Source organism: Garra rufa, chromosome 23, assembly GCF_049309525.1.
Source record: "Garra rufa chromosome 23, GarRuf1.0, whole genome shotgun sequence".
NCBI lineage: Eukaryota > Metazoa > Chordata > Actinopteri > Cypriniformes > Cyprinidae > Garra > Garra rufa.
Genome location: NC_133383.1, coordinates 4,671,478 through 4,697,180, shown reverse-complemented (window position 1 = coordinate 4,697,180; position 25,703 = coordinate 4,671,478). Strand labels below are relative to the sequence as shown.

Here is a 25,703-nt window from a genome sequence, read left to right as displayed (position 1 = left end):
AAAAATCTATGACATATTAAAAGGCAAAAATTAGCTGTAATTCTACTTTTTTTTTTAAATTTGCCATTTGTCAGTAAGAATGTTTTACTCCTTTAAAACAATACAATGTAATATGCTCCCTTATTCTTTTATATATTTTAATGTGTTCAAGTATAAGCATGTTGTTTGAATTTTTACATAAATATTGTTACACTGAATGACAATGTAACAATATTTCAAATTAATTTTGACATTTTATTCTCGAAAGTTATTTGAAACTTTAAAGTAGACACTTAAATTCAGTGTGATTTCTATGGATATAAAATCACTTTTGTAAATTTATTTCGACGTGATCATCTTAACGTCTTTGACCCATATCCAACGAGGAAGCGTTTCATCATTATGACCACTAGGGGGCGTTTAATGCTTCCGAGCCAGGAAAGCGTCCCTGATGAAATGACCCGCCATAACACTGTGAGGAAGAACTGATTAACATGCTGGATTAAGGATTTAAGGTAAATTGGTCGATTTGTGCAACTGCATTACTATATATTTTCTTTATAGACTATAGGATGTCACAGAACAATAAGCCACTGCTGAAATACCACAGTAGTACGGTTACTGCTGACTGCAAAGACAATAGAATTGTGGTGAATCAAACTTAAAATTCTCAGCAATGGTAGTTATACCCACAGCTTTACACACACACTTAGTTTAAAAATTTACTGAATTCTTTAAATGATTTTACCCCTTCAAGACTAAGCTGATTAGACAATTTAACCCATAATTAACCGCATTAGTGTTACAAGTGTTATGTATAGTCAACATTCTCTTGTCCATCCAAAAAATGGTGGTTTGCAACTACATCAGATGGTGAATTGTTTGCTACATTTAGATTTCGGTAGCATGTAGACTCTCCAAAAATACCCCTCTATATTTTTCAGTGGCTTCTACGGCAACATAGTTAACCAATTTTGTTGAAGCATACGCACATATTTACCCCCACCTCTAAACCGCCTCTCCCTTAAGTATAGAACCCTGATTAGCATTATTAGATACGGCACTAAGCAGCTCTAAACGGAGAAATTAGCCCCATTGGATTAGTCTGTCTAACGATGGGAGGCCAGTGTCTGGTGTTAAATAATTACAGTTGAAACTATTGTGTAAAGAAGGTAGGACCTTGCTGCACTTTACAATTGTTGACTGTTCGGACAACACTGTGCTTACATGGTTTGATAAAATTTTTTTTTAGTCAATCAACTCCTCAGATGATCAAATATATTAAGTAGGTGAAATTGAGATTTGGTCAAAAGAGTGTTGGTTTGACTTGGTGTAGTGCTTGGGCCATGTGTCCGGCCACTGGGTTCCTAGAACTTTAGCTCAATGTTGGTTTGATAAACCTATTACTGTCTGTGATAGCAGAGCAACTGTGTTGGCTTTAAAGTATTTAGCAGAAGGATGTTACTAACAGAGTAAAAAAGCATCTGGCAGCAACAAGATGCCTTCTGCAAGAAAGCAACGTTACAAAACTAGAACGTTTCTGTTGTAACAAAAGAAACTGTTTACACTGCTACCAAGCAAATCATCTTTGTACATTATGTTTGTGGTTGCAAAGAAATAAGAAAGTGCTTGTTTTAGGGTTCATTTTATTTAGCTTTCTATACATATAAGACCTTCGGTTTGGGGATTAGTGGAAGGAGTGTCCATGTTTATCTTGCTGGGTCCATCCTTCTTTAAAAGAGCATTGCTCACTTCTTAAACTGTTGGATGGGGGCGGGGATCTTGATATCCTGGCCCTTTTCCAGCCTCTTCTCACACTCGATAAGGTAGTTGACACCATCAATGACAAGCTGCACCAGTTCAACCTGTTAAAGAAAAGAGTTTGAGAATCTTATGTATGTAAAATCTTCATGTATGTAGTTAACTCACTTGTTTTGAATGACCTACCTCAGATTTACCCAGGCGGTCAAGGTTTGAGATGTCGAAGGTATCACCCACTGCAGCTGTGTCCACACCTCCAGTACCACGCTTCTGCAGCCGCAAGTTATCCAGGATCTTGTTAAAGCGAGGGTCCTACAAGCAATTGTTTGAATTAGACAGGTTTAAGCATTGAATACACCTTACTTCCGAAAGCTTTCACTATAAGATAAAGGTAATTATTGTTACCTTGCTGAGCTTTGGCAAGCGGACGTGTACTCCAGCCCTAAGGCCGGTGCCCAGGTTGGATGGGCAGGTCAGGATGTAGCCAAGACGTTCATTCCACATGAACTCCCAGCCTCTCTCTTGAATCAAGCGTTCTACCTGTCCAACAGATTAAAGACATTAATCTTATAGGACAACTCTAGATAACTTGGTTAATGCTTGAATGTATGAAGGAGCTGTGTTTTTACCTGTTTGAGTCCTCTGCAGAACCTCTCAAACACCCTTTTCATGTTGCCACCCTTTTCCATGGAGATGACACGGGTGTGGTCTTCCTCATTGACCCATATTAAGAATGTCTTCTCATTGTTATGCCTTGCAAATAATTGGATGTTTAAGAGACAAAAAGAGGCTCTGTACTCTACTGTCAGTCATGCCAGCAAGTCCTTTCCTGTTTTGTGAATCAAGAGTATCTGCAGTAGTATTGTATGTCAGGCATTAAGTCTAGCATTAAAGTTATGTTTTATATGAGTGCAGTTCTTTACTTGCAGGCAGATGTGGGAATATGTATATTGTTCTTATGCGACATATCTTGTTAGTTACTTAAATGGTGATCAAACCATGCCAAGAGCTTCCTAAAGCCATACCAGATGCCTCTTGCATCTGGCCAGTCACGGGCCATAAAGGCACAAGTCAACAAGGGGGACACAGGTTTGTCAAACAGGAAGTGGTCCTACAGAAGGATGAAAGGAAGAAAAAGGTAGGTGGAACTGGAGGAGGATCAGAAAATAAGAGGAAGGCACTTGGAACACTTCTTGGGTCAGTTGCAACCTATGAAAAACTTGGAACAGGGTCTAGAACAGGGGTACCCAAACTTGGTCTTAGCGGGCCGGTGTCCTGCAGAGTTTACCTCCAACCCAATTAGACACACCTGCACCAGCTGAACAAGATATTACTTGGCATGTTAGAAATTTCCAGCAGGTGTGTTGAAGCAAAACTCTGCAGGACATCTTTCCTCCAGGACCGAGTTTGGGCACCTCTGCCCTTCTTCCAAGTTTGGGCATCCCTGGTCTAAAAGTAAACAGTGGAGACTATTGGGGTTGTACTTTCATGGCTTGTTTTCTCTCCCTCTGGCCTTACCAGATCCCACGAGCATCTGGCCAGTCCCTGGCCATCCCAGATGCAATGAGCAGAGGAGACACGGGCTTGTCAAATAGAATATGCTCCTAAGCCATGCCAGCATGAAAGGAAGAGTTCAGCATCATGATATGTGGAAGCAACTCAGTTAAACCCAATCACATTGTCAACACTGTCAGGACCAAAGTATCCCATGTCTGAAAGAAGTTTATGGAAGCAACTTACATCGATAAGACTCTGCTGCTCTTGATCACTCATTTCAGTCAGGCTGTAGTAACGTCCTGCAAGGTCTCCCTTGAGGCCAGACAAGGCCTGGATCGTGACCCTTTCGACTTCACGTCGTTCAGAGCGGCTGCAGGCAGGTGGAAGGCTAAGGCCACGGATACTGCGGCCTGTGCGCACACGGGAAGACAGGACGTAGTTTTCATCAAACAGGCCTGAATGGATCTGGAAGATGAAGAACAACTAGGAATTGTTGGCAGAAATGGAAATCTGAGAAATCCATTTTGCATGCAGAGATAAAAACAGATGTGCACCTTGGAGGCATCCAGGTCAGTGGGATGCTTCATGTTCCTTGGGTCATAGCCGTTGTGTCTGTCCTTGATTACAGGATCAAAGATTTCAGCAAACACCTGCAACATCATTTGGAAGAGGGGTTAAGGAGGGTTAACTTAAAAAGAGAGGCAAAACCATAACTTGCTGACTAGACCAGTGTATTCGAATCGAAGGAACCTAGATGTTACGTAGGGCCAAGTATGGTAACCCATGGTATATGGTAGTGAACAAACAAACACATCGTGAACAAACACATCTTGAACACACACCCAGAGTAGGCAGCAATTTTTGCTGCGGCACCCAGGAAGCAGTTGAGGGTTTAGTGCCTTGCTCAAGGCTTTAATCTCAGTCATGGTATTGAAGGTGGAAGAAAGCAAGGCATTGAACCCCCCAACTGCTCCCTGGGCGCCACAGCAATATGGCTCCGGGTGCGTGTTCACGATGTGTGCGTGCACTTTGATGGGTTAAATGCAGAGCACAAATTCTGAGTATGGGTCACCATACTTGGCCACACGTCACATCCTTTCCTTTCCTGCAGAGTTTAGCTCCAACCTTGATCAAACTCACCTGCCTATAACTTTCTCGTGATCCTAAATATCTTGATTAACTTATTAAGGTGTGTTTGATTAGGGTTGGACCTGAAATCTGCAGAAAAAATTTATCTCACAACTGCCCTAGCGGTGGTCTAGTTAGCAGACCAACATAGTTATACCCTTAGCCAGCAAAACTTGGTCTTTCTGGCAAAGCAGGACAGTAGTCCCTCACTGCAGTACACAAGATCCAGGGGGCGAGGTTACATCGACATCCAGGGGGTTGAAGATCGGTAGGTTTGGGGATCGGGGTGGAGACGGGTAGGTTTAGGGATATGTTGGGAGGAGCTGGATCTGTATCCAACCTCGCCCCCTGGATTTTGTGTTCTGCAGTGAGGACCAGCTCAAGCAGGATGGTCAAGGAAATCTTGTTGGTTAAGCTGGTTAAGAAGCCAGCATTCCAAATGCAACTCAAGACCAGCTGGTCTTTTCACCAAGGGTGGCACAAAACTACCTTGGGAAGAGAAGATGGATATTATGTCTCATTTAAAAAAACATGTAGGTATGAGGCTGTACCTCATAGCTCTCTTCATCACCAGCGACCATCCCAACTGTCTTGATGAAGGGATGACCAGGGTTGTCCACACCAGTCTGAATGCACTGGTCAAGAGTCCAGTTGTTCGGAGTGATCCTGTCCCTCAGTTTGGCATAGATGGCAGGGGTCATCGCACTGGCCATGCAGTTGTTGTGTTTGCGTAGGTCAGGGTAGTCAGCACTGTTGAGGAACACAAAGTCACATCATTAGTCATGTTCTGTCTCTGTTTTAGACCTAGAATAGGTGTGCCCAAACTCTGTCCTGGAGGGTCCCACAGAGTTTAGCTCCAACCCCAATTAGACACACCTGAACCAGATAATCAAACTCTTACTAGGCCTGCTAGAAATTTCCAGGCAGGTGTGTTGAGGCAAGTTAGAACTAAATTCTGCAGGACATTGGCCCTCCAGGACCGAGTTTGGGCAACCCTGGGGTAGAGCCTTTGGAAGTGATGACTGAGAGGAAAATGACATCCAAATTGTTGGCTATTACCTCCCCATGACATTCTTGTTGGAATGTTCAGCTGTAGAGTGATGCAACCTTGCTGCAACAGAAAGCACTACAGAAGGTCATTTCGATCTAGCTAAGACTGTACAGCTCATCCACTATGTGCAGAGTCGTCATTGGCCCTAGCTCGAATTGCGCACTTGTTGAAGGTTCAGTCAAATCACGAGACTACACTAGTAAGGACTACAACCTGAAAGCCTATCCAGGATTAAGTCTGTGTGGATTTTAAAGGATCGTAAAGCTGGAGGGAGGCATGTAGGGCAGATGAACTTCTTGTGAACCTGGCCTAAATCCAAAACAATAGGACTGTAACAGGATACATCTCATTTATGGTTTAAGTATAAATTTAGGTTTAGGATTTTGCCTTTTAGATCAACCCAAATAAGCAGTTCTCTTCACAGTTGACTCTGTCAAGGAACTTAAAACTTGGACTGCTGATCTGATTTGATCTTTGGCATCTATTAGGGTAGTGCAAATAAGGTGACATGCGGGACAGGACATAAGCTGCTTAAGTGTCATGTTTCCACCTATTTACCTTTCACTCAGTTAACGTGTGATACTTCATCACACAGTACATCATGACCTCTACATCTGATCATATTTTTTCCATTGCAGAACAGGTGCAAGTTAACTGAGAGAATAGAAAGTATTGCACACTTCAGTGTGCATTCGTTGAATGTTAAACACATATTACCCTCTCGTGCATTTTATTCAGACACGATAACTAATTACCAAGTGACATAAGGTAATCATAAAGCAAACAAGAGTCTTCATATGCCTCCAGTGCTTACCTGGGAGGGTAGAGTTTCGTCCTCTGCTGTGCAGAGGCGGCAGCATTATCGCTCAATAAGTAACCGGTTGCCACAGCACCAGCTCCAAGGCTCGCCAAGAGCAAGCCAGTGGTGCGGCTCGACATCACCTTGGCGAATGAGCTTGCCATCTTCACACCGTTTCTTCTCAAAAGTTCTGATGAGATCAGCACTGGTAGAACAAGTGGAATAGTAATAAATATTTCAATTTAAGACTATGGCTATCAAACAAACTTTGTGTTAGTTGGTGGTGCCCTAAGCTGACAAGCGTCCCCTAATTTAAGATGGCAGCTTACTTGTTTCTGACTGGTTACCTGGTTAATTAACTCTAATACTTCCTTCCACTAATTGTCCTTCACAAGTTTCTAAAGGACAGCCATGGAAGAACTATTATGTTTCTGACAATTGTCCTAAATATAACACATCATTTAGATGTCAAACCGAATATCATTTTGTAATATTTTGTCAAAGAAACCATACAAAGGAACATAAACTTCTCCAATTTGGGACCCCAAAATTTGGTCAATCCATATTGATTTCTCCACAGCAGATTGTTAAACTTCAACATTTGGTGACATGATTTTGACTCTGCAACTGGGACTCTAAAAGTGAAAGTGTTATTAATAGTCTAGCAGACTACATGAAGTGTTTGGAACGGAGCCCCAACTGGCACCAGTCTACGCCGAGGCCTCGTGCTCAGCCGTGACATTCTGAACCGGTCACACAAGCGTACACAAGACCCAACCAGAATCTGGCAGCCTTATCACAGATCTACATTATACAGCAAATGCATGAACACTCTGCAATACTTCTAAGCAGGTGGCCCGTCAGCACTTGACCATGGTTTAACGTCTATCTCAGCAGAGTTGTAGAGGATAATTAGGCTTTTAATTCAAGGATTAATCAATAGAGTTTGGAGAATTGCATGAAATAAGATACTACAACTACTCTTTAATGCCCTTAAAGATGGTACAGTGATTCCAGGAAATGCCAAGTAACCTGTTAGGTATTTGCAATCTATTTTATAGTCATTCAATACAGCATTTAAAGAATATCAAATGAGAAAAATATCCAAGCACATACAACAACCAATTGCATCCAACATTTTCAATATTTACAATTTCATGAAAACCAACTAATGATTTCTTACCAGTCAATGGAATTCCTAATTCTCAAACTTAGCTTAAGTTTTTCAGTAAGTAGTTTAAGAGAAGAGAGTTTTACCTGTAGAGTCTCCTCTGTTACAGTAGGCTGTGTCAGAAAGCACACAGTCTGTGAGGGAACCTGGCGCTCCTCCCAGGATATGGGATTAGAAGCAGGCCTGATGGCCAATCCTCTTCCACGTAAGTGCCAGGTCATAACCCATGTCTGTCGTCCGGCTTGTCCTTGAGACCTGCCGCCATAGTCCACTGTCTTTGCACTGTACTTAGCTTCTTAAATAGAACCACTATCAGCTCTTTAAAACGTCTTAGTCTTACCAAGACACTTGGGCATCTAGAATATTTCTTTAAATCACAATTTTATCCCAGGATCAAGTAACTTTTAGATGATCAGGCAGACATAGGCTGACCATCCAAACGATCTTTTGCTTTAATTAATCTTTCAAATACATAATGGAAAACAACCATACAGAAGATAAGACAAATAAAGTTTATTTTATAAGTTAGAGCTACATAATTATTTAATGAAAAGCAGTAAAGACACGAATCAACAGCATTAAGTATATAAAAAACAACAATGCAGGGCTGCCTGCCTATTGTTTACAATATCTAAGTTTGCCAGGTAAAACTTAAAACAAATGACCACATAACCAGTCATAAGGGTAATTTTTTTGAAATTGAGATTTAAATGTCATCTAAATAAATAAGCTTTCAACAGATGTATGGTGAAAAGGACAATATTTGGCTGAGATAAATCTGAGGGTGCAAAAAAATAAATCTAAATATTGAAAATTGCCTTTAAAATTGTCCAAATGAGGTTCTTAGCCATGCATATAACTAATCAAAAATTAAGTTTTGATATATTTATGGTAGGAAATTTACAAAATATCATGGAACGTGATCTTTACTTACTATCCTAATGATTTTTGGCATAAAAGAAAAATCAATAATTTTGACAATGTATTTTTGGCTATTGCTACAAATATACCTTTGATACTTTAGACTGGTTTTGTGGTCCAGCCACATATCAAATTAAATAAACAGGACACTGTGCACAACCAATTTCTCTTGTGCAAAAACAGACTGAAATGCACATTTCAAATTTTGTGTAAAATGTAAATACTGTCATGATACAGCTGGGTGGAGTAAACTTTATGAAAACAAGCAAAAACGGCAAACTAGAGAATGATTCCCTGCTCATATGAAAATAAACAATAAACTACTACTTCTGCATTAGCCAGAAAGTATCTTTTCTGCACATACCATAGTATTAAGCATTGTGTGTAATACCATAGTATGCAGATATGGTAATAATCTGAATCTGCTATTGTCAATTCAAAAGTTTAAAATAAGAATTAAAAATACGATTAAGTGCAGATTCATGCAAACATGCCAGAAAATATCTAATTTTTCTACAAACAAAAACATGCTAAAAGAGCAAATGCTGTGTAAACAGGATGACATGTAATATTAATAAATGACAAATGTAAAAACATACTTCTTTAGTAAACAGTAAACATGCTTTGGTTACAACATTTCAGCAAACTCCAGTGGTTTAAAGTATTGATATGATCGTCATACATGCAAGCAGATTTTAACTGAGGAGTGACTGAGAAACTTGCTTGTCAAAATTGGACCACCGAACATCAACCACATACTTCATTTCATCATTATAGGAAAGGGACTGACTTTAAAAATGGAACTGATCTTGTGCATTCAGGTAAAAAGAGAGCATATCAAATTGTTATTAAAATGCATCATGCTAGAAATATGCACTATGAAATATTAGAACTGTACATAGTATTTACAAAAAGGCACATTTAAACCTGAGTTTACAAGATACAAAATGATATGGAATGAAGTAAATATATGGATAGATTGTCATTTTTACAGTGTACAGACTTTAGTTCAGATGTAAGCTTAGATCCCCACAAACTGACTATAAAACGTTTCTTACTTGATATTTGAGACTGGTGTGAACAATATCATCAGGTTTAGTTGGCAGGAGGGAGTCTTGGCTCAATCTTCAGAGATAATTCATAAAGTGTGTCCTCGTCCATTACAAGAGTCTTATCGAGGAGGAACTGTGTTACCTGAGAGAAAAACAGCCGCATTTTATATAAATTGAAAACTAACTACAGACTGTATCATATTTGATACACACATTTCTAAGCCTTCTCAATGATCAATGTGATCAAAATTTGATTTAAAAAATAAAAAAGTAAATGTAAGAATAACTTTTTTAATTTTCCAGACAAGCACTTAATGGACTGAAGTAGCTTGGCTTTACTTGTTTCTCCATGAAGAATTTTTTGTAGAAATATCAGTGAGTTTTGGATTGCATTGCATTATATGACTGGATTATGTCAATCTCTTCTTACAAAGACATATTATTGGAGATATAAAAAAAAAAAAGACAGATATTTATATCATTTTTATGTAAGAATCTGCTAAACTTTTAGAAAGATCTCATTGATTCACATCTCAATCATCAGATATTCATCTTACTTTTTGGCCATATAAATATCAGCATCTGCACTAAATTGCATATTTTGGCTCAGTTTGAGTCTCTGAATAAAATTCAAGTGTTTTTCCCTCCATATTCTCACTATATGGAGGTTACTATGTGAACAATAAATACCTGATCGAATATGATACTCAATGAGAAAATATATATAGAGCAATTCTATATATACTTCTTCCATTCAGACAGTACCTTGGGTTGCAGATCAATCCTGTAGGGCGCCTGCTGAAACTGTCGGATCTCTCGTATTATGTGTGAGATCTGTAAAAAACAAAACAAATGGACATTTGAAGAAGGCCTTACTGATGTCTTTCAGTATCCCAAGATGTGACATCCTATAAACACTACAAGCTAAGGATTTATGTAAATTGGAGGCTTGTGTAAATACCATCCTCATTTTAGAGAAGTTGACGAGACCCTCCTCTGTGAAGTTGGGCGTTCCTTCCTCAATAAATGCCAAATCCGTCAGGTACATGCCCAGATAGGGCACACACGGAGGGTTACAGCTGCAGATCAAATATGACACTTAGTATAAAGTCACAGAGTATATATTTTTCGTATTCTATGCAAATCTAACAAACACAAACTTACTTCTTCAGAGTCTCCCTCAGGTTTTTAAACCTCCCTTCAGATGATACTATCTTCTGCAGTCTGTCCATAAGGGCCTTGGTCTGATAATAAACAAAATCCCACATGGTTGAAATAAACAAAATGCACAAAATCACAGATACTGTGTTAGTTTACATGGGGTTTTGTTTTCAAACTTTCTGTAGGTAATGACTGAAAAGTGTTTTGACCTAGGCCTGCATACTGAATCATATTTTAGTCATGATCAGGATTTCACTTCCAAAACAAACATTTACAGATAATTTACTCACCCCTTTGTCATCCAAGATGTTCATGTCTTTGTTTATTCAGTCGTGTAGAAATTATGTTTTTGAGAAAATCATTTCAGGACTTCTCTACATATAGTGCCCCTTGATTGAACTTCCAAAATGCAGTTTAAATGCAGCTTCAAGAAGCTCTAAACGATCCCAGCCAAGGAAAAAGGGTCTTATCTAGCAAAATGATCGGTTATTTAAAAAAACAAAAGATCATTTATATACTTTTTAACCTCAAATGCTCATCTTGTCTAGCTCTGCGTGTTATCTGTGTATTCCGGTTTAAGACAGTTAGGGTATGTTGAAAAACTCCCATCTTATTTTTGTCTTCCAACTTCAAAATCGTCCTACATCACTGTTTTACCTTTTTTTTTGTAAAAGGTGCTTTATTTTCTTTGCCACGTTCACTTTGTAACTTCTGGCACACTTACGGTACTGCAGCAATGTAGAATGATTTTGATTTTGGAGGAGAAAATAAGAGTTTTTTGGCATACCCTAACTACCTTGAACCGGAATACACAGAGTACAAGCAGAGCTAGACAAGACAAGCATTGAAGGTTAAAATGTACATAAATTGCCCTTTTTTGTTGAAAGTAACCAATTATTTCACTAGACCCTGCTTCTTTAGCTGGGATCGTTTAGAGACCTTTGAAGCTGCATTTAAACTGCATTTTGGAAGTTCAAACTCACAGGCACCATAGAAGTCCACTATACGGAGAGAAATCCTGAAATTTTTTCCTTAAAAAAACCCATAATTTCTATAATAATGACTGAAGAAAGAAAGACATGAACATCTTGGATGACAAGGGGGTGAGTAAAATTATCTGTAAATGTTTGTTCTGAAAGTGAACTATTCCTTTAATAAAGCATAGTTGTCTGTGTTATTTGCCCGCATGTTTTTTATCCTAAAAACCTTTCATTTTAATTTGGCATATGCATAATCTTGCATTAATAAAGCTTTCGTGGTTGCCAGATTTTAAGAATCCCCCAACTGAGAGCTTTTCTCTAAAATTGATACATTTTTTGCCCAGTGGTTTACTTGATCTTCACAACCTGGCAACCATAAGCATGTGCTCTCTCTACATTATTGAAAAGCACCGATGAGCTTAAAACAAAAGCAAACGTGTATTTTGGAGTTTACCGACTGACCAATAGTGTGCAAGAACGTAGGATCTACAGAGAACAGTTAAGTGACCATGGGTGCAGAAAAATCAAAATATTGAGAAAATCACCTTTAAAGTTAAATTACATTTTGATATATTTATGGTAGGAAATTTACAAAATATTTTCATGGAACATGATCTTTACTTAATATCCTAATGATTTTTGGCATAAAAAAAAATCAATCATTTTGACCCCCACAGTGTATTGTTGGCTATTACTACAAATATACCCGTGCTACTTACGACTGGTTTTGTGGTCCAGGGTCACATATGTGTACATATAATGTATGCGGACAGCAGAGAGCATGTCAGTAGGAAAACAAAGCCACAAGCTGGACATTTTTGCAATTTAGAAACCCCAGGTATGGAAAAAGAGGACATATGTTCACCCAAGTTTATAATACTCTGAAACTGATGGGGCTTTCTCAACTCACCTGTTTGCAAACCTTGGCCCATGTTTTCTTTAGCCTGTAGATGGCACTGCGGTTCAGTGCGGATGTGATCTCCAAGACACCGTTGTAGTTGTTGAGACAGCGGCAGATATCAGCCACTGCTAGCCACTTCTCAATAGATCCGGCTCTGGAGCTCACATCTGCATGAGCCATGATATGAGACGCTACCAGATTACTCATCTGTTCAAAAAGCATTAAGAAAGTATATTAACTCACTCACATCCCATAGATTATCATCATTACTATTGTTAATCAGCATCAGAGAAGTGTGAACATTCAACTGTGTGTATAAAAATAAAAATCTCATGAGACTTAAAGGTAAATATTTTAAATCTTGAATTGTGTTTCTCATGATTTTCAACATTGTTTAATGTACAGTCGTGGCCAAAAGTTTTGAGAATGACACAAATATTAGTTCTCACAAAGTTTGCTGCTCAACTGCTTTTAGATCTTTGTTTCAGTTGTTTCTGTGGTGTACTGAAATATAATTACAAGCACTTCATATGTTTCTAAGGCTTTTATCGACAATTACATGACATTTATGCAAAGAGTCAGTATTTGCAGTGTTGGCCCTTCTTTTTCAGGACCTCTGCAATTCGACTGGGCGTGCTCTCAATCAACTTCTGGGCCAAATCCTGACTGATAGCAACCCATTCTTTCATAATCACTTCTTGGAGTTTGTCAGAATTAGTGGGTTTTTGTTTGTCCACCCGCCTCTTGAGGATTGACCACAAGTTTTAAGATTTGGGGAGTTTCCAGGCCATGGACCCAAAATGTCAACGTTTTGGTCCCCGAGCCACTTAGTTATCACTTTTGCCTTATGGCACGGTGCTCCATCGTGCTGGAAAATGCATTGTTCTTCACCAAACTGTTGTTGGATTGTTGGAAGAAGTTGCTGTTGGAGGGTGTTTTGGTACCATTCTTTATTCATGGCTGTGTTTTTGGGCAAAATTGTGAGTGAGCCCACTCCCTTGGATGAGAAGCAACCCCACACATGAATGGTCTCAGGATGCTTTACTGTTGGCATGACACAGGACTGATGGTAGCGCTCACCTTTTCTTCTCCGGACAAGCCTTTTTCCAGATGCCCCAAACAATCGGAAAGAGGCTTCATCGGAGAATATGACTTTGCCCCAGTACTCAGCAGTCCATTCGCCATACTTTTTGCAGAAGATCAATCTGTCCCTGATGTTTTTTTTGAAGAGAAGTGGCTTCTTTGCTGCCCTTCTTTTCACCAGGCCATCTTCCAAAAGTCTTGGCCTCACTGTGTGTTCAGATGCGCTCACACCTGCCTGCTGCCATTCCTGAGCAAGCTCTGCACTGGTGGCACTCCGATCCCGCAGCTGAATCCTCTTTAGGAGACCATCCTGGCGCTTGCTGGACTTTCTTGGACGCCCTGAAGCCTTCTTAACAATGCAGTGGAAAGTTTTTTTTTGGGATTAAGTGAATTTTCATGGCAAAGAAGGACTCTGCAGTTCATCTGATTACTCTTCATAACATTCTGGAGTATATGCAAATTGCTATTATAAAAACTTAAGCAGCAACTTTTCCAATTTCCAATATTTATGTAATTCTCAAAACTTTTGGCCACGACTGTAGACAAATCTAAATTGTGCAAACATGTTTTGGTCACTATTATTTCAAAATGTGAGAAGATGTGTCCAAACTTTTGATTGCTAGTGCATGTTGATAGTTTATAATTTTTGCCCACATCATTGAAGTGCTGACTGGTCTTCATAATGTATGGAGTCCTTTCAATTTTGTCCATTTTCATCCAGCCTTGACCAAGAAACTCCCTGGAATTTCAAACATCTTTATCTTCATCAAACATCAACAATTTTAAAATAAAGCACTCTTAAGTAAAGATCATTGGTCTGTTGATACACTCACTCATATGGAATATTCCGGAATACAATATGGTCCAATAGGGTGATTTGTTCTGCTAGCTCCATCGCCGACAGCGACTCAAAGCATTCGACTCTTGGACAGTCGGACTAGAGAACACATTAAATTACACTGTTGAAAAAAAGACATCTATACACACAAATCAGAGACTTCAGTGCTGCAGTCACACTAACCATTTGCACAATATCCTCAATCTTCAGCTGTGAATCGTCTTGTTCTTCTTGAGAAAGTGCACTAGGGAAAGATGAACATTCGTAAAAGAGTAGTTTAACTAAAAATGATAAAAAAATCCTGTTGTTTAATTGCTCAACACATTTTCTATATGTCTGCATAAATATGACCCAAAACATCATTGGAATTTCATATAAGTCCTGAGAGTAGAAAAGGAAACCCAATCAAACAAGTGAGAGAAAAATATTTTCTTTGTCATTTATTTATTGCGAAAAATGATCCAGTGTTACATGTCTGTGCAATGCAAAAGTATGTGATTCTTTGCTTTCAGTATCTGGTGTGACCCCCTTTAGCTGCAGTAACTGAAGGTAAAGTTTCTTGTAAATGCTGATCAGTCCTGCACAATAACATGTAGGAGTTTTAGCCCATTCCTTAGTGCAGAACCACTTTAAAGGAGAACTCCGGTGTGATATTAACCTAAAGTGTATTGAATCATGATACCGAGTGTGAACGTTCCTTGCATATCTCATCTCGGTTTGTGTCCAGCAGTCCGAAATCTGGGGTCAGTTAGCCGATGCTCACAACAGGCTGTCAATGAGAGTCAATAGGGCATCGAAGTAGCCATGTAAATAAATCAGTTTTACGCCATTTACGAGGCACAAAGTAGCTCCACACTTCATTGGTAGACTTCCAAGGGCCCTGACATTTAAAACGAGACATTGAGAACTCAGAAAAAGCACCGGTAGTTTATTTACAAGAAGATTTATACAGACAGTACCTGGAAGAGAAAATCCGGTCGCCGCCATCCTGAACTTAGTCACGATAAGTCGAGTGTCGAGCACCAAGGAATTTATCAGGTTATCAACTTATCAGGTTGTAGTTTCCTTCGTGCTCGACACTCGACTTATCGTGACTAAATTTAAGATGGTGGCGACCGGTCTGTTCCTGGTGGAAAATGTCTGTATAAATCTACTTGTAAATAAACTACCGGTGCTTTTTCTGAGTTCTCAATGTCTCGTTTTAAATGTCAGGGCCCTTGGAAGTCTACCAATGAAGTGTGGAGCTACTTTGTGCCTCGTAAATGGCGTAAAACAGTGATTTATTTACATGGCTTCTCCGATGCCCAATTGACTCTCATTGACAGCCTGTTGTGAGCATCGGCTAACTGACCCCAGATTTCGGACTGCTGGACACAAACCGAGATGAGATATGCAAGGAACGTTCACACTCGGTATCATGATTCAATACACTTTAGGTTAATATCACACCGGAGTTCTCCTTTAACTCTGTGATGTTGGTGGGTTTCCTCCTATGAACTGCTTGCTTAGGTCCTTCCACAACATTTTAATTGGATTACGGTCTGGACTTTGACTCAGCCATTCCAAAACATTAACTTAGCTCTTCTTTAAACATTCTTTGGTAGAATGACTTGTGAGCTTGGGGTTGTTGTCTTGCTGCATTATCCATGTTCTCGAGACTCTGTTTTTAAACAGATGTCCTGACGTTTTCCTTTAGAATTTGCTGTTATAATTGAGAATTCGTTGTTTCATCTATGGCTGTCCGCCAAGATGCAGCAAAACAAGCCCAAGCCATGATGCTACCACCACCACCACGTTTCACAAATGGGATAAGATTCTTAAGCTGGAATGCAGTGTGTTCTTTTCTCTGAACATAATAGCTTCTCATTTTAAACCAGTCAACAGTTAAAAAGTTCTATTTTGGTTTCATACATCCATTCAACCTTTCTCTAATAGTCCTCTGGCTTGTCTACATGATCTTTAGCAAGCAATTTTCTTTTTGGAGAACAGTGGCTTTCTTCTTGTAGCTCTGCAATGCACACTGTGATTGCTCAGTGTTCTCCTGATGGTGGGCTCATGACAATTAACATTAGCCAATGTCAGAAAGGTCTTTAGTTGCTTAGAAGTTACCCTGGGAACTTTTCAACCTAGCAGACTATTACATGTTCTGGTTTGGAGTATCTTTGTCGGTTGACCACTTCTTGGGAAGGTAACAGTGGTCAGTGATCAGAATTTGATAGATCCCTGTTCTTTGATTAAAACAGGTCACTTACTGACATTTAATAGTCATTGCACTGAAAACACATCTGCACAGATGGACTCTAATTTCACCTTTAAATTAACTGCTAATCCAAGAGATTCACATACTTTTTCAATGCACAGATATGTAGCACTGGATCATTTTTCTCAATAAATAAAACATTTTTCTCTCACTTGTTTGATTGGGTTATCTTTGTCTACTTTCAGGACTTATATGAAAATGTTTTGGGTCATATTTATGTAGAAATATAGAAAATGCTATGTTTGATGTATGATGTTTTGCCTCCCAATTAAATGCACATTTTATCATTTAAATCCATTTAACAAAATTTGAATTTCAAAAATTCACCCCAAATCTTGTCTTTCAAAGGTTTCAGGTCAGATTCAGGTAAATTCTTTTTTTTTTTAAAGTCACACTTTTATTCAGCAAAAAAACACAATACATAAACTAATAACAAGTGACAGCAAAGAAAAGAGATTTTTCGAATAAATGCTGTTCTTTAGAAATTTCTATGCATTAAATAGTCCTGAAAAAATGTATCACTGTATCCACAAAAATAGTAACTGTTTTCAATACTGATAATAATAAAATCAGCATACCTGAATGATTTCTAAAGGATTATGTGACGAATTCAGCATTGCATCACAGAAATTTTTTTTTATTTTAAAATATATTAAAATAGGGTGTGTCTGAATCCACTTTTGCTAGTTTAGAGGAAAATGGTCGGCATGCCCAGCACATGGTCTAAAAGCGTTGTTCCTATTCTCATAAGAAGTCATGGGTGTGTTTTGTGCAAAAATAAAAATAAAAATATTGCACCATAGACTTTAGACCAGGTTTTAGTTGGTCAAAGCCAAAGGCGCAGTCTATTTCAGTTGCCTTAAAATAGCAACACGCCAACAATGTGCCTGAACACACTTTGTTTTTTGACCAGCACGGCCATGGGTGCGCAAATGGGTGCAAATGCATTTGCTATTTAAACAACGTGGTGCAGGACGTGAAAATGATAACTGCGTCGGGCTGAAACGTCTTAGATTTTCAAAGATTTATCACACATGCAACAGAAGCACACAAATGCAGTCTCACTAACAGATAATACATTCTCATATGGAGTGGGCGTCACCTCAGTATATTAGCTGCGGCCTTCCTCTCCTGCGGCAGAAGATCTGGATCTCGCAGCACCTCTTCCAGCAGAGCGATCACAGCCGTCGTCAGCTCTGCGTTCATTTCAAAGTCCTGTAAAGACGAGGACAAACACGATGCTTTGGGAGGATGTTCCTGTAATTCATGCACTCCATGCAAATAAACATGACCAATCTAATTACTGCTGAAGAACAGACATGAACATCGGACAATCTTTTTCTCCTCTCAGATGCATGGATTGTTACAAATTTGACTCAAAAGTGGTGTTTGTTAAATTGGTTAGTTAAAATAATATAATATGTTAATATATATTAATATAACTGCTGTTTTTTATTGTTTTTTATAGTTCACTGCTCAAACATTTTCTTTTTTCTTTATTACAGATTTTTGTAGCATTTTTATAGTATTTTAATTTAAAACCATTTAAAGGTTTAGTTCACTTCCAGAATAAAAAATTCCCGATAATTTACTCACCCCCATGTTGTCTAAGATGTTCATGCCTTTCTTTCTTCAATTGCAAAGAAATTAAGGTTTTTGAAGAAAACATTCCAGGATTTTTCTCCATAAAGTGGACATCAATGGTGGCCAACGGGTTGAAGGTCAAAATTGCGGTTTCAATGCAGCTTTAAAGGGCTCTACATGATCCCAGCTGAGGAATAAGGGTCTTATTTAGTGAAACAATCTGTCATTTTCTAAGAAATATTAAATGTATATACTTTTTAATAGGGGTGTAACGGTTTGCAAAATTCATGGTTCGGTTTAATATAACTAGGTGGCGTCACAGTTCGGTACGTTTTTGATAGCAAAAAGGACGAAATGCCAGAGAATATTCAGATTTTGAACATTTTTTCATTTATTAAAACTAACATCATAAAGTATTCTCTTTTTTTACTTTGAACATCTCAGATCAGCGGCAGAAATACGTTTTTATTTATCATGCAAGGAGAGCGAGTCAAGCTGACGAGTGAGGTTTATAGCATGGTGTATTTGTATTCATTTTGTTAATAAATTAAACATTCTGTATTTAATATAAGTGAGTTTGTCGTACTCTTTTGTTGTTGTTAATTCAATCAACTGACGCCAATTGCCCCTAATTCGAATAAAAGTGAGGAAAAAAGGGAAAACTGTCAAACTCACCTTGTTGAGCAGTTACACTGAGAACATTATATTTCACACAATTTAAGCTCTTTATTTTCCAAATGTAATAGGATTAGTCCAACAAAGCGAATCGTTCCGAAAGCCGAGTACCGAATGGTTCAATACGAATAGGTGTATCGCAACGCCCCTACTTTTTAACCACAAATACTTGTCTTCCGCCACCTTTAACATCATCCAACATCATTGTTTTACCCTTTTTGTAAAGGGCATTTGACTTTCTTTGCACGTTCGCTTTGTAAACACTGGGTCGGTACTTCCTTTCCAATGTGACTGCATAATGTGGAGTTAGTGCAAGATGAGCATTTGAGGTTAAACAATATTTACATTTTGTTAAATGCAAATCAAAAAATGCAGCTAATAAATCATACAATCATGCATAGACTTTTTTATTTATTTTTTATTTTTCTAAGATAAAAAAATAAATAAAAAAGATAATTGTTACTTTTTATCTCACAATTCTGACTTTTCTCTTGCAATTGCAATTGATTATAACATACGACTGCGTTTTAATGCCACGTTAAAAAAATGTAAAAAATCTAACATTTCGAGAATAAAGTCGAAATATCACAAGAATAAAGTCTACTCTAAATATTTCGAGAAAAAAGTCTTTTTTTCTTTTTTTAAGAAAATGACCAATCATTTTGCTAGATAAGACTCTTATTCCTCGGCGGGCCCTTTGAAGCTGCATTGAAACTGCAATTTGGACCTTCAACCAGTTGATCCCCATCGAAATCCCCATATGTTTTCCTCAAAAATCTTAATTTCTTTTCGAGTGAAAAAAAAAGACATGAACATCGTGGATGACATTGGGTTGGGGCTGTGCAAATAATGGGATACGATTATCATGCGAATCTCGTCAGCAATGCCGGTTCTGTGATTAGTCGTAAATCTCATTCATGTGCTTTCAGATGGAGCGGCATTTACTACATAGAATAATACTTCACTGACAAGCTACGCAATATCACGTGTATTATCGGAGATGTATCGCCTCCGATAATGAACGTGATATTGTGTAGTTTGTCGGTCCTACATGTGGGCTGAGTAAATTATCAGGACATTTTTATTCTGGAAGTGAACTAATCCTTCAACAATATTTCACTTTAAACAGCTTATAAAAAATAACCCCTTAGTGTCTCCACTAAGCAAGAGAGTTTGTAAACAAGTGTTTGATTTTAAACAATTACCAACATTAAATTAGCCACACTGAGTAAAACCACTGAAATATTCATATTGGTCGATCACTAGATAAAAGCTTCTGCTTATTAAAACTGCCAGAGGCAGAAGCAGGATACATACTACACTAAATGAACCACCAGTTTCCTTCAAACGCACAATACACTAAAAGATGGACCAGATTTGACTGGATGTGTGTAGCTGTAGTGCAAAGTGATACGCTGCTCTGTTCCTGACATGAGTTAACAACATGGGGCCCTTAGGGGTCCGCTGACATTTTAGCGCAGTCACTACTGAACACGATGAAGAACTGAAGCGCAAAGCAGGTCTGACAAAGGCTACGTTCAAGAGGTGTGAGACACGTCACAGCAGCTGTTTGAAACTGGTGGGCCGCAGGTCTGTCCTGATGGAGTCAGTGCTAAATGCAAATCAAAAAATGCAGCTAAAAAATCATACAATCATGCATAGACATTTTTATTTATTTTTTATTTTTCTAAGATAAAAAAAATAAATAAAAAAGATAATTGTGACTTTTTATCTCACAATTCTGACTTTTCTCTTGCAATTGCAATTGATTATAACATACGACTGCGTTTTAATGCCACGTTAAAAAAATGTAAAAAATCGAACATTTCGAGAATAAAGTCGAAATATCACGAGAATAAAGTCTACTCTAAATATTTCGAGAATAAAGTCTAAATGTTTTTGACAATATAAATGATAGAAATTCAAGTTAAAATATTTTGATAGTATTGCCTGAGGCCTGGATTGAGAGCACCTGGAGAAGTTGCCAGGCCACTGAAATTCTTTATGGGGATGAGGAAGAGTCAATTTTAGGAACTTGTGGAAACAGTTTAACTGTATGATACAGTAAATAATTGGACCTAATACAGGGTTTCCGCGGGGCATTAAAAAGCATTAAAAGTCATTAAATTGATTTTGCGAAAATTAAGGCCTTAAATGGCATTAAAAAGCATTAAATTGTTTTATACAGGCATTAAAACTTTATATAGTGTTGAAGAAACAAATATTACCAATTTATCTTGAATGTAGCCTGTATAGTTAATAACTTTGATTCACTGTCGCGAAGTGATAAACACGGAAGCAGTTTGGTAATTGCTTCTGGCCGGTCCAAAATTGTGTGACACAGACTTTTTAAGAGCGGCCAGTTTTAAGAGTTAAGAGTTCAAAGTTTCTGAAATTTTTCTGTTCAGAATTGATATTTGAAATTTTGAACTCTGCAAATAAACGGTGACATTTTAAGCTGTCTCCTGATCCATTTCTAATTATGTTCAGCAGAGTAATGTATGTTCATTGTTGCCTCATTGTAAGACCGCATGAAAAAAATGCATTATAATATTCACGCATTCATACACAGCCGTGTTAAGTTATTGGTTGCGTATGGCATTAAAAATGTTAGAAATGGCATTAAAAAGGGCATTAAAAGGCATTAAATAAGATTTGAAAATCCTGCAGAAACCCTGTAATATTTAACGTCTTCCATTCATTATTTACAGCGCACCAGCTACCCAGTAATCACAATAATTTTGTGCTTTGTTGCTTTTAATATAACAGCTCAGCTTTCGAATCCTGTTAATTTGATCACAAAATACAAATTATAAATGTGTTTTTCCTCTTTATTTAACTTATATATAAATTTATAGCAGAATATAAAGGTGAAGGAACATCAAAAAACAGTATAACCTCATTTAATGAAACAAACGTCTTATTGTCAGAAAGATGACTGATTCACATGCCCCTTAAACTGAGGCGAATACAGCGATCTGTCACGCCACATTAAAGAATGTGAAAAACATTATTGAAATAGACATATTGTTTGTAATTCACTATAAAACTGACAGATTTTGAAAGCTGAGACTTTGGAATAAATCTGGGCCATTTGCATGTGCAATAGACAAGAATATACTCTCAAAATATTAGAACTTTAATCTCGTAATTTCTACTGATTAATTCTCGTAATTATGACTTTATTCTCGAAACATTTCGACTTTATTCTCGACACTATTTGACTTTATTCTCGACACATTTAGCCTTTATTTTTGAAATATTTCTACTAGGCCTATATTCTCGTAATTTCGACTTTATTCTCAAAATATTTCGACTTTATTCTCAAAATATTTAAATTTAATTCTTGACACATTTCAGCTTTATTCTCGGCACATTTCAACTTTATTCTCATAATTTTTACTTTAATTTCGAAATATTTCTACTAGACCTATATTCTCATAATAATTTGACTTTATTCTTGTAATTTTGACTTTATTCGCGAAATAGAACTTAAATCTCATAATTTTAGATTTGTATTATTAATAATATTATTAATGCAAGATAAAAAACTTACAATTCTGAGGAAAAAAAGTCAGAATTGTGAGTTTACATCTCAAAATTTCATTTTTTTTAAGGTTTTATGTTCTGTAAATCCATGCAAATTATGCTTGTTTAATTAGATAATGCATCATTTGCATTTTTAAAACAGCATTTAAGGAAACTTATAACACAAAACGATTGATTAATCAACTGGAGAAATATTGTGATATCTATTAGTTAACATTTTTACACTGTTCACCTGTAGTCTCTAACATCCTCCTTGGAAGATGTCTCTATTATGACTAATAAATCACTCAAGAGCAGGACATCAGGAACAAAATGACAGGCTGGAAATGATGCAAGTCAGCAAACCTGCGAGTGTTTGGAAACCCAGTGGCGCAGCACGTTGAGCACTCTGTTGGTGGCGGCCCTGCGAATGAGGAACTCCTTATCGTATGATTTCTCTGGGTTGGTAAACCCTGCATGAGGGACAAAAGGAGAATTCTGTTAGTTGAGGATGCAAAAGCCTCCCCAAAGCTGTGTTTCAACTCAACAAAGACCCAATGGGAGATTTGGTTCAGCGGCGAGGGCAACTGTCCGACCCTATCAGTGTCGTCTAACCTTGCGGGCTGCTGTGTCCAGCCGCGGCAGTGGCGATGGCGAAGGCGGACGCAGGGGACACGGCACAGCGGGAGCTATCGGGAGACTGACCTATGAGGACAGGACGAGAGAAAAGCGCAGTTAAATAAGTAAACTCAAACAACAAGTCACCACATCACGGCAAATTTCATTTACTTGCTTTGAGATATGAGTTTAATCCAGTGAACCGGGAATGTTCTTAGAGCATTCTGGCAGTGTTCTCTAAAAGTTATGACCAAATGTTCTTTCTGTAACATTAATAGAATGTGTTCAGATGTTCTCAAAACAATAATGGAACGTTTTTATTCTAGAACATTTTCAAATGTTACGACTTGTTTTGGAATGTTTAGGGAACATTCAAAAGTAACGTTCTCATAATGTTTGCAAAATGATGATATGGAATGTTTTCAATGTTTTCATATGTGACCCTGGACCACAAAACCATTCATAAAGGTCAGTTTTTTAAATTGAGTTTTATACAGTAAATATAAACTTTATCTGAGGGAATATCTGGAATCTGAGGGTGCAAAAAATCTAGAAAATTGCCTTTAAAGTTGTCCATAGGAAATTCTTGGCAATGCAAATTACTAATGAAAAGTTTTGATATATTTACAGTAGGAAATTTATAAAATATCTTCATGGAACATGATCTTTACTTAATATCATAATGATTTTTGGCATAAAAAAAAATCGATAACTTTGACTCATAAAAATGTATTTTTGGCTATTGCTACAAATATACCTGTGCTACTTAAGATTGGTTTTGTGGTCCAGGGTCACATATGTATAACCAAGAAAAAACATTTTGAACATTCAGAAACGTTTTTATAACTTAATGGGAACATTAGCTAAACGTTTTTAGAACATATTTTTGTTAGCTCACAAATATGAATTGGCCACCTCGTAAAATACATACAAATTTGTTGCGAGACAAAGGTAAAAAAAAAAAAAAAAAACGGAACAGAAGTGTACTATAAGATTTTTTTTAAAAGAAGTCTCTTCTGCTCACCAAACTACAGTAAAAACTGTAAAAATGTTGACAAATTTTTACTATTTAAAATAACTGTTTTCTATTTGAATATATTTTAAAATCTAATTTATTCCTTTGATTCCAAAGTTGAATTTTTAGCATCATTACTCCAGTCACATGATCCTTTAGAAATCATTCTAATATTCTGATTGGCTGTTTAAAAAACACTTATTATTATTATTATGTTGAAACTGCTGAGTAAAAAATGTTCAGGTTTCTTAGATGAATAGAAAGTTTAGAAGAATTGAATTTATCTGAAACAGAAATATTTTGTAATATTATAAATGTCTTTAACATCACTTTTGGTCAATTTAAAGCATCCTTGCTAAATAACAGTATTCATTTCTATCTTTTTAGCTTTGATCCCAAGAATAAATTACATTTCAAAATATATTTACATAGAAAACAATTATTTTAAACAGTACAAATATTTTAATATTTTACTGTTGTTGCTGTACTTTGGATCAAATAAATGCAGGCTTGGTGAGAAGAACAGACTTCTTTAAAAAACATTAAAAACGTTTGACTGGTAGTGTATATATTTAAAACTTAATGCTTACACTTGATTAAATAATCTAGGAAAATATAAGATTGAGAAAGACAGTACCTGCAGGTGTTCGGTAGCGGAGGTGTCGAGGGGTGGACGGTGAACGGCATGGAGACATTTCTCCTGAATCACTGGACATGGGTGTCTCAGGAATGAACTTATCCAGTGATACTGACTCTAGTACAGCTTTCAGGAACATAATACAATATCAGTCATGTATCTATCACCACTACTTTCACCCTTTTTTTAGTTTTTTTTTTTTCAGTAATTGGCATATATAAAATCAAACACCTAGCCATAAAGTCTGTCATTATTTTATTAGCATCTATGTATATAGTATGTTATGTCATTGAAGTCTCTGTTGGTGTAATGGTCAGGTGTCTATCTATCTATCTATCTATCTATCTATCTATCTATCTATCTATCTATCTATCTATCTATCTATCTATCTATCTATATACAGTACAGACCAAAAGTTTGGACACACCTTCTCATTCAAATGAATGAGAAGGTGTGTTCAAACTTTTGGTCTGTACTGTATATTTTTCTGTTTATTAGTATTTACTCTACATTTGTGCAGTTTTCAGTGGGTTAGTGATATTTTTTAAATATATATAAATTAATAAATAAATATTTTTTAAATGGGTTTTTATACAAAAACTGCTTTTTATGTAAAATTCACTTTATAAAAGACCCACATTTCTAACTTTAATTCATGGGGATAACATGGATAATTTCACATGGTTAAGTGTAAGATTTTTGCCCATCTTTTGGAAAATCCAATTTTAAAAGTAAAAAAACAAAAAACTACAAATAACTTTTACCAGTAGGTGGCTGCAGAGCTCCACTATTTGCTATTTGACCACCTGAAATATATTTTTTCACAAGTTTTTTCAGTTGAATTCATATCTACAGTACAGACCAAAAGTTTGGACACACCTGAATGAGAAGGTGTGTCCAAATTTATGGTCTGTACTGTATCTCTCTCTCTCTCTCTCTCTCTATATATATATATATATACATGTATATTTATATATGTATATATATATAAATATATCCATCCATTATAGAGTGAATTTGCATCTGAACATTAAAACACTCACGACACTCACCTCGTCGAATAC

The 25,703-nt window shown here is 37.1% G+C and overlaps 2 protein-coding genes across 3 annotated transcripts in view; both read right to left on the bottom strand.

The window, feature by feature from the left end:
- Positions 1-1,608: 1,608 nt before the first annotated feature.
- Positions 1,609-7,600, bottom strand: ckmt2a (creatine kinase, mitochondrial 2a (sarcomeric)). 2 transcript variants are annotated; one of them, XM_073829946.1, is made up of 10 exons: positions 7,473-7,600; positions 6,231-6,420; positions 4,917-5,115; positions 3,792-3,887; positions 3,481-3,702; positions 3,259-3,344; positions 2,370-2,493; positions 2,146-2,280; positions 1,927-2,052; positions 1,609-1,844 (listed from the first exon to the last, which is right to left on the bottom strand). In XM_073829946.1, exons 2-10 carry the CDS (start codon positions 6,377-6,379, stop codon positions 1,728-1,730), a joined length of 1,254 nt encoding a protein of 417 aa, XP_073686047.1. In that variant the 5' UTR covers positions 6,380-6,420; positions 7,473-7,600; the 3' UTR covers positions 1,609-1,727. The 2 variants fall into 2 exon arrangements, with proteins under 2 accessions (XP_073686047.1, XP_073686046.1); XM_073829945.1 differs by lacking the exon at positions 3,259-3,344 and adding an exon at positions 2,766-2,851.
- A 104-nt stretch (positions 7,601-7,704) lies between these two features.
- LOC141299849 (ras-specific guanine nucleotide-releasing factor 2-like) overlaps positions 7,705-25,703 on the bottom strand; it is a 26,071-nt gene continuing 8,072 nt past the window's right edge. Inside the window, exons 7-19 of the mRNA XM_073830218.1 lie at positions 25,692-25,703; positions 24,640-24,765; positions 22,985-23,074; positions 22,736-22,842; positions 17,685-17,797; positions 14,506-14,566; positions 14,318-14,421; positions 14,139-14,223; positions 12,411-12,608; positions 10,524-10,603; positions 10,321-10,438; positions 10,125-10,193; positions 7,705-9,501 (exon numbers count right to left, since the gene is read on the bottom strand). The exon at positions 25,692-25,703 is cut by the window's right edge and continues 392 nt beyond it. Of these exons, the coding sequence (XP_073686319.1) occupies positions 9,403-9,501; positions 10,125-10,193; positions 10,321-10,438; positions 10,524-10,603; positions 12,411-12,608; positions 14,139-14,223; positions 14,318-14,421; positions 14,506-14,566; positions 17,685-17,797; positions 22,736-22,842; positions 22,985-23,074; positions 24,640-24,765; positions 25,692-25,703 (1,262 nt within the window). The 3' untranslated portion in view covers positions 7,705-9,402. The remainder of the gene's footprint in view (positions 9,502-10,124; positions 10,194-10,320; positions 10,439-10,523; positions 10,604-12,410; positions 12,609-14,138; positions 14,224-14,317; positions 14,422-14,505; positions 14,567-17,684; positions 17,798-22,735; positions 22,843-22,984; positions 23,075-24,639; positions 24,766-25,691) is intronic.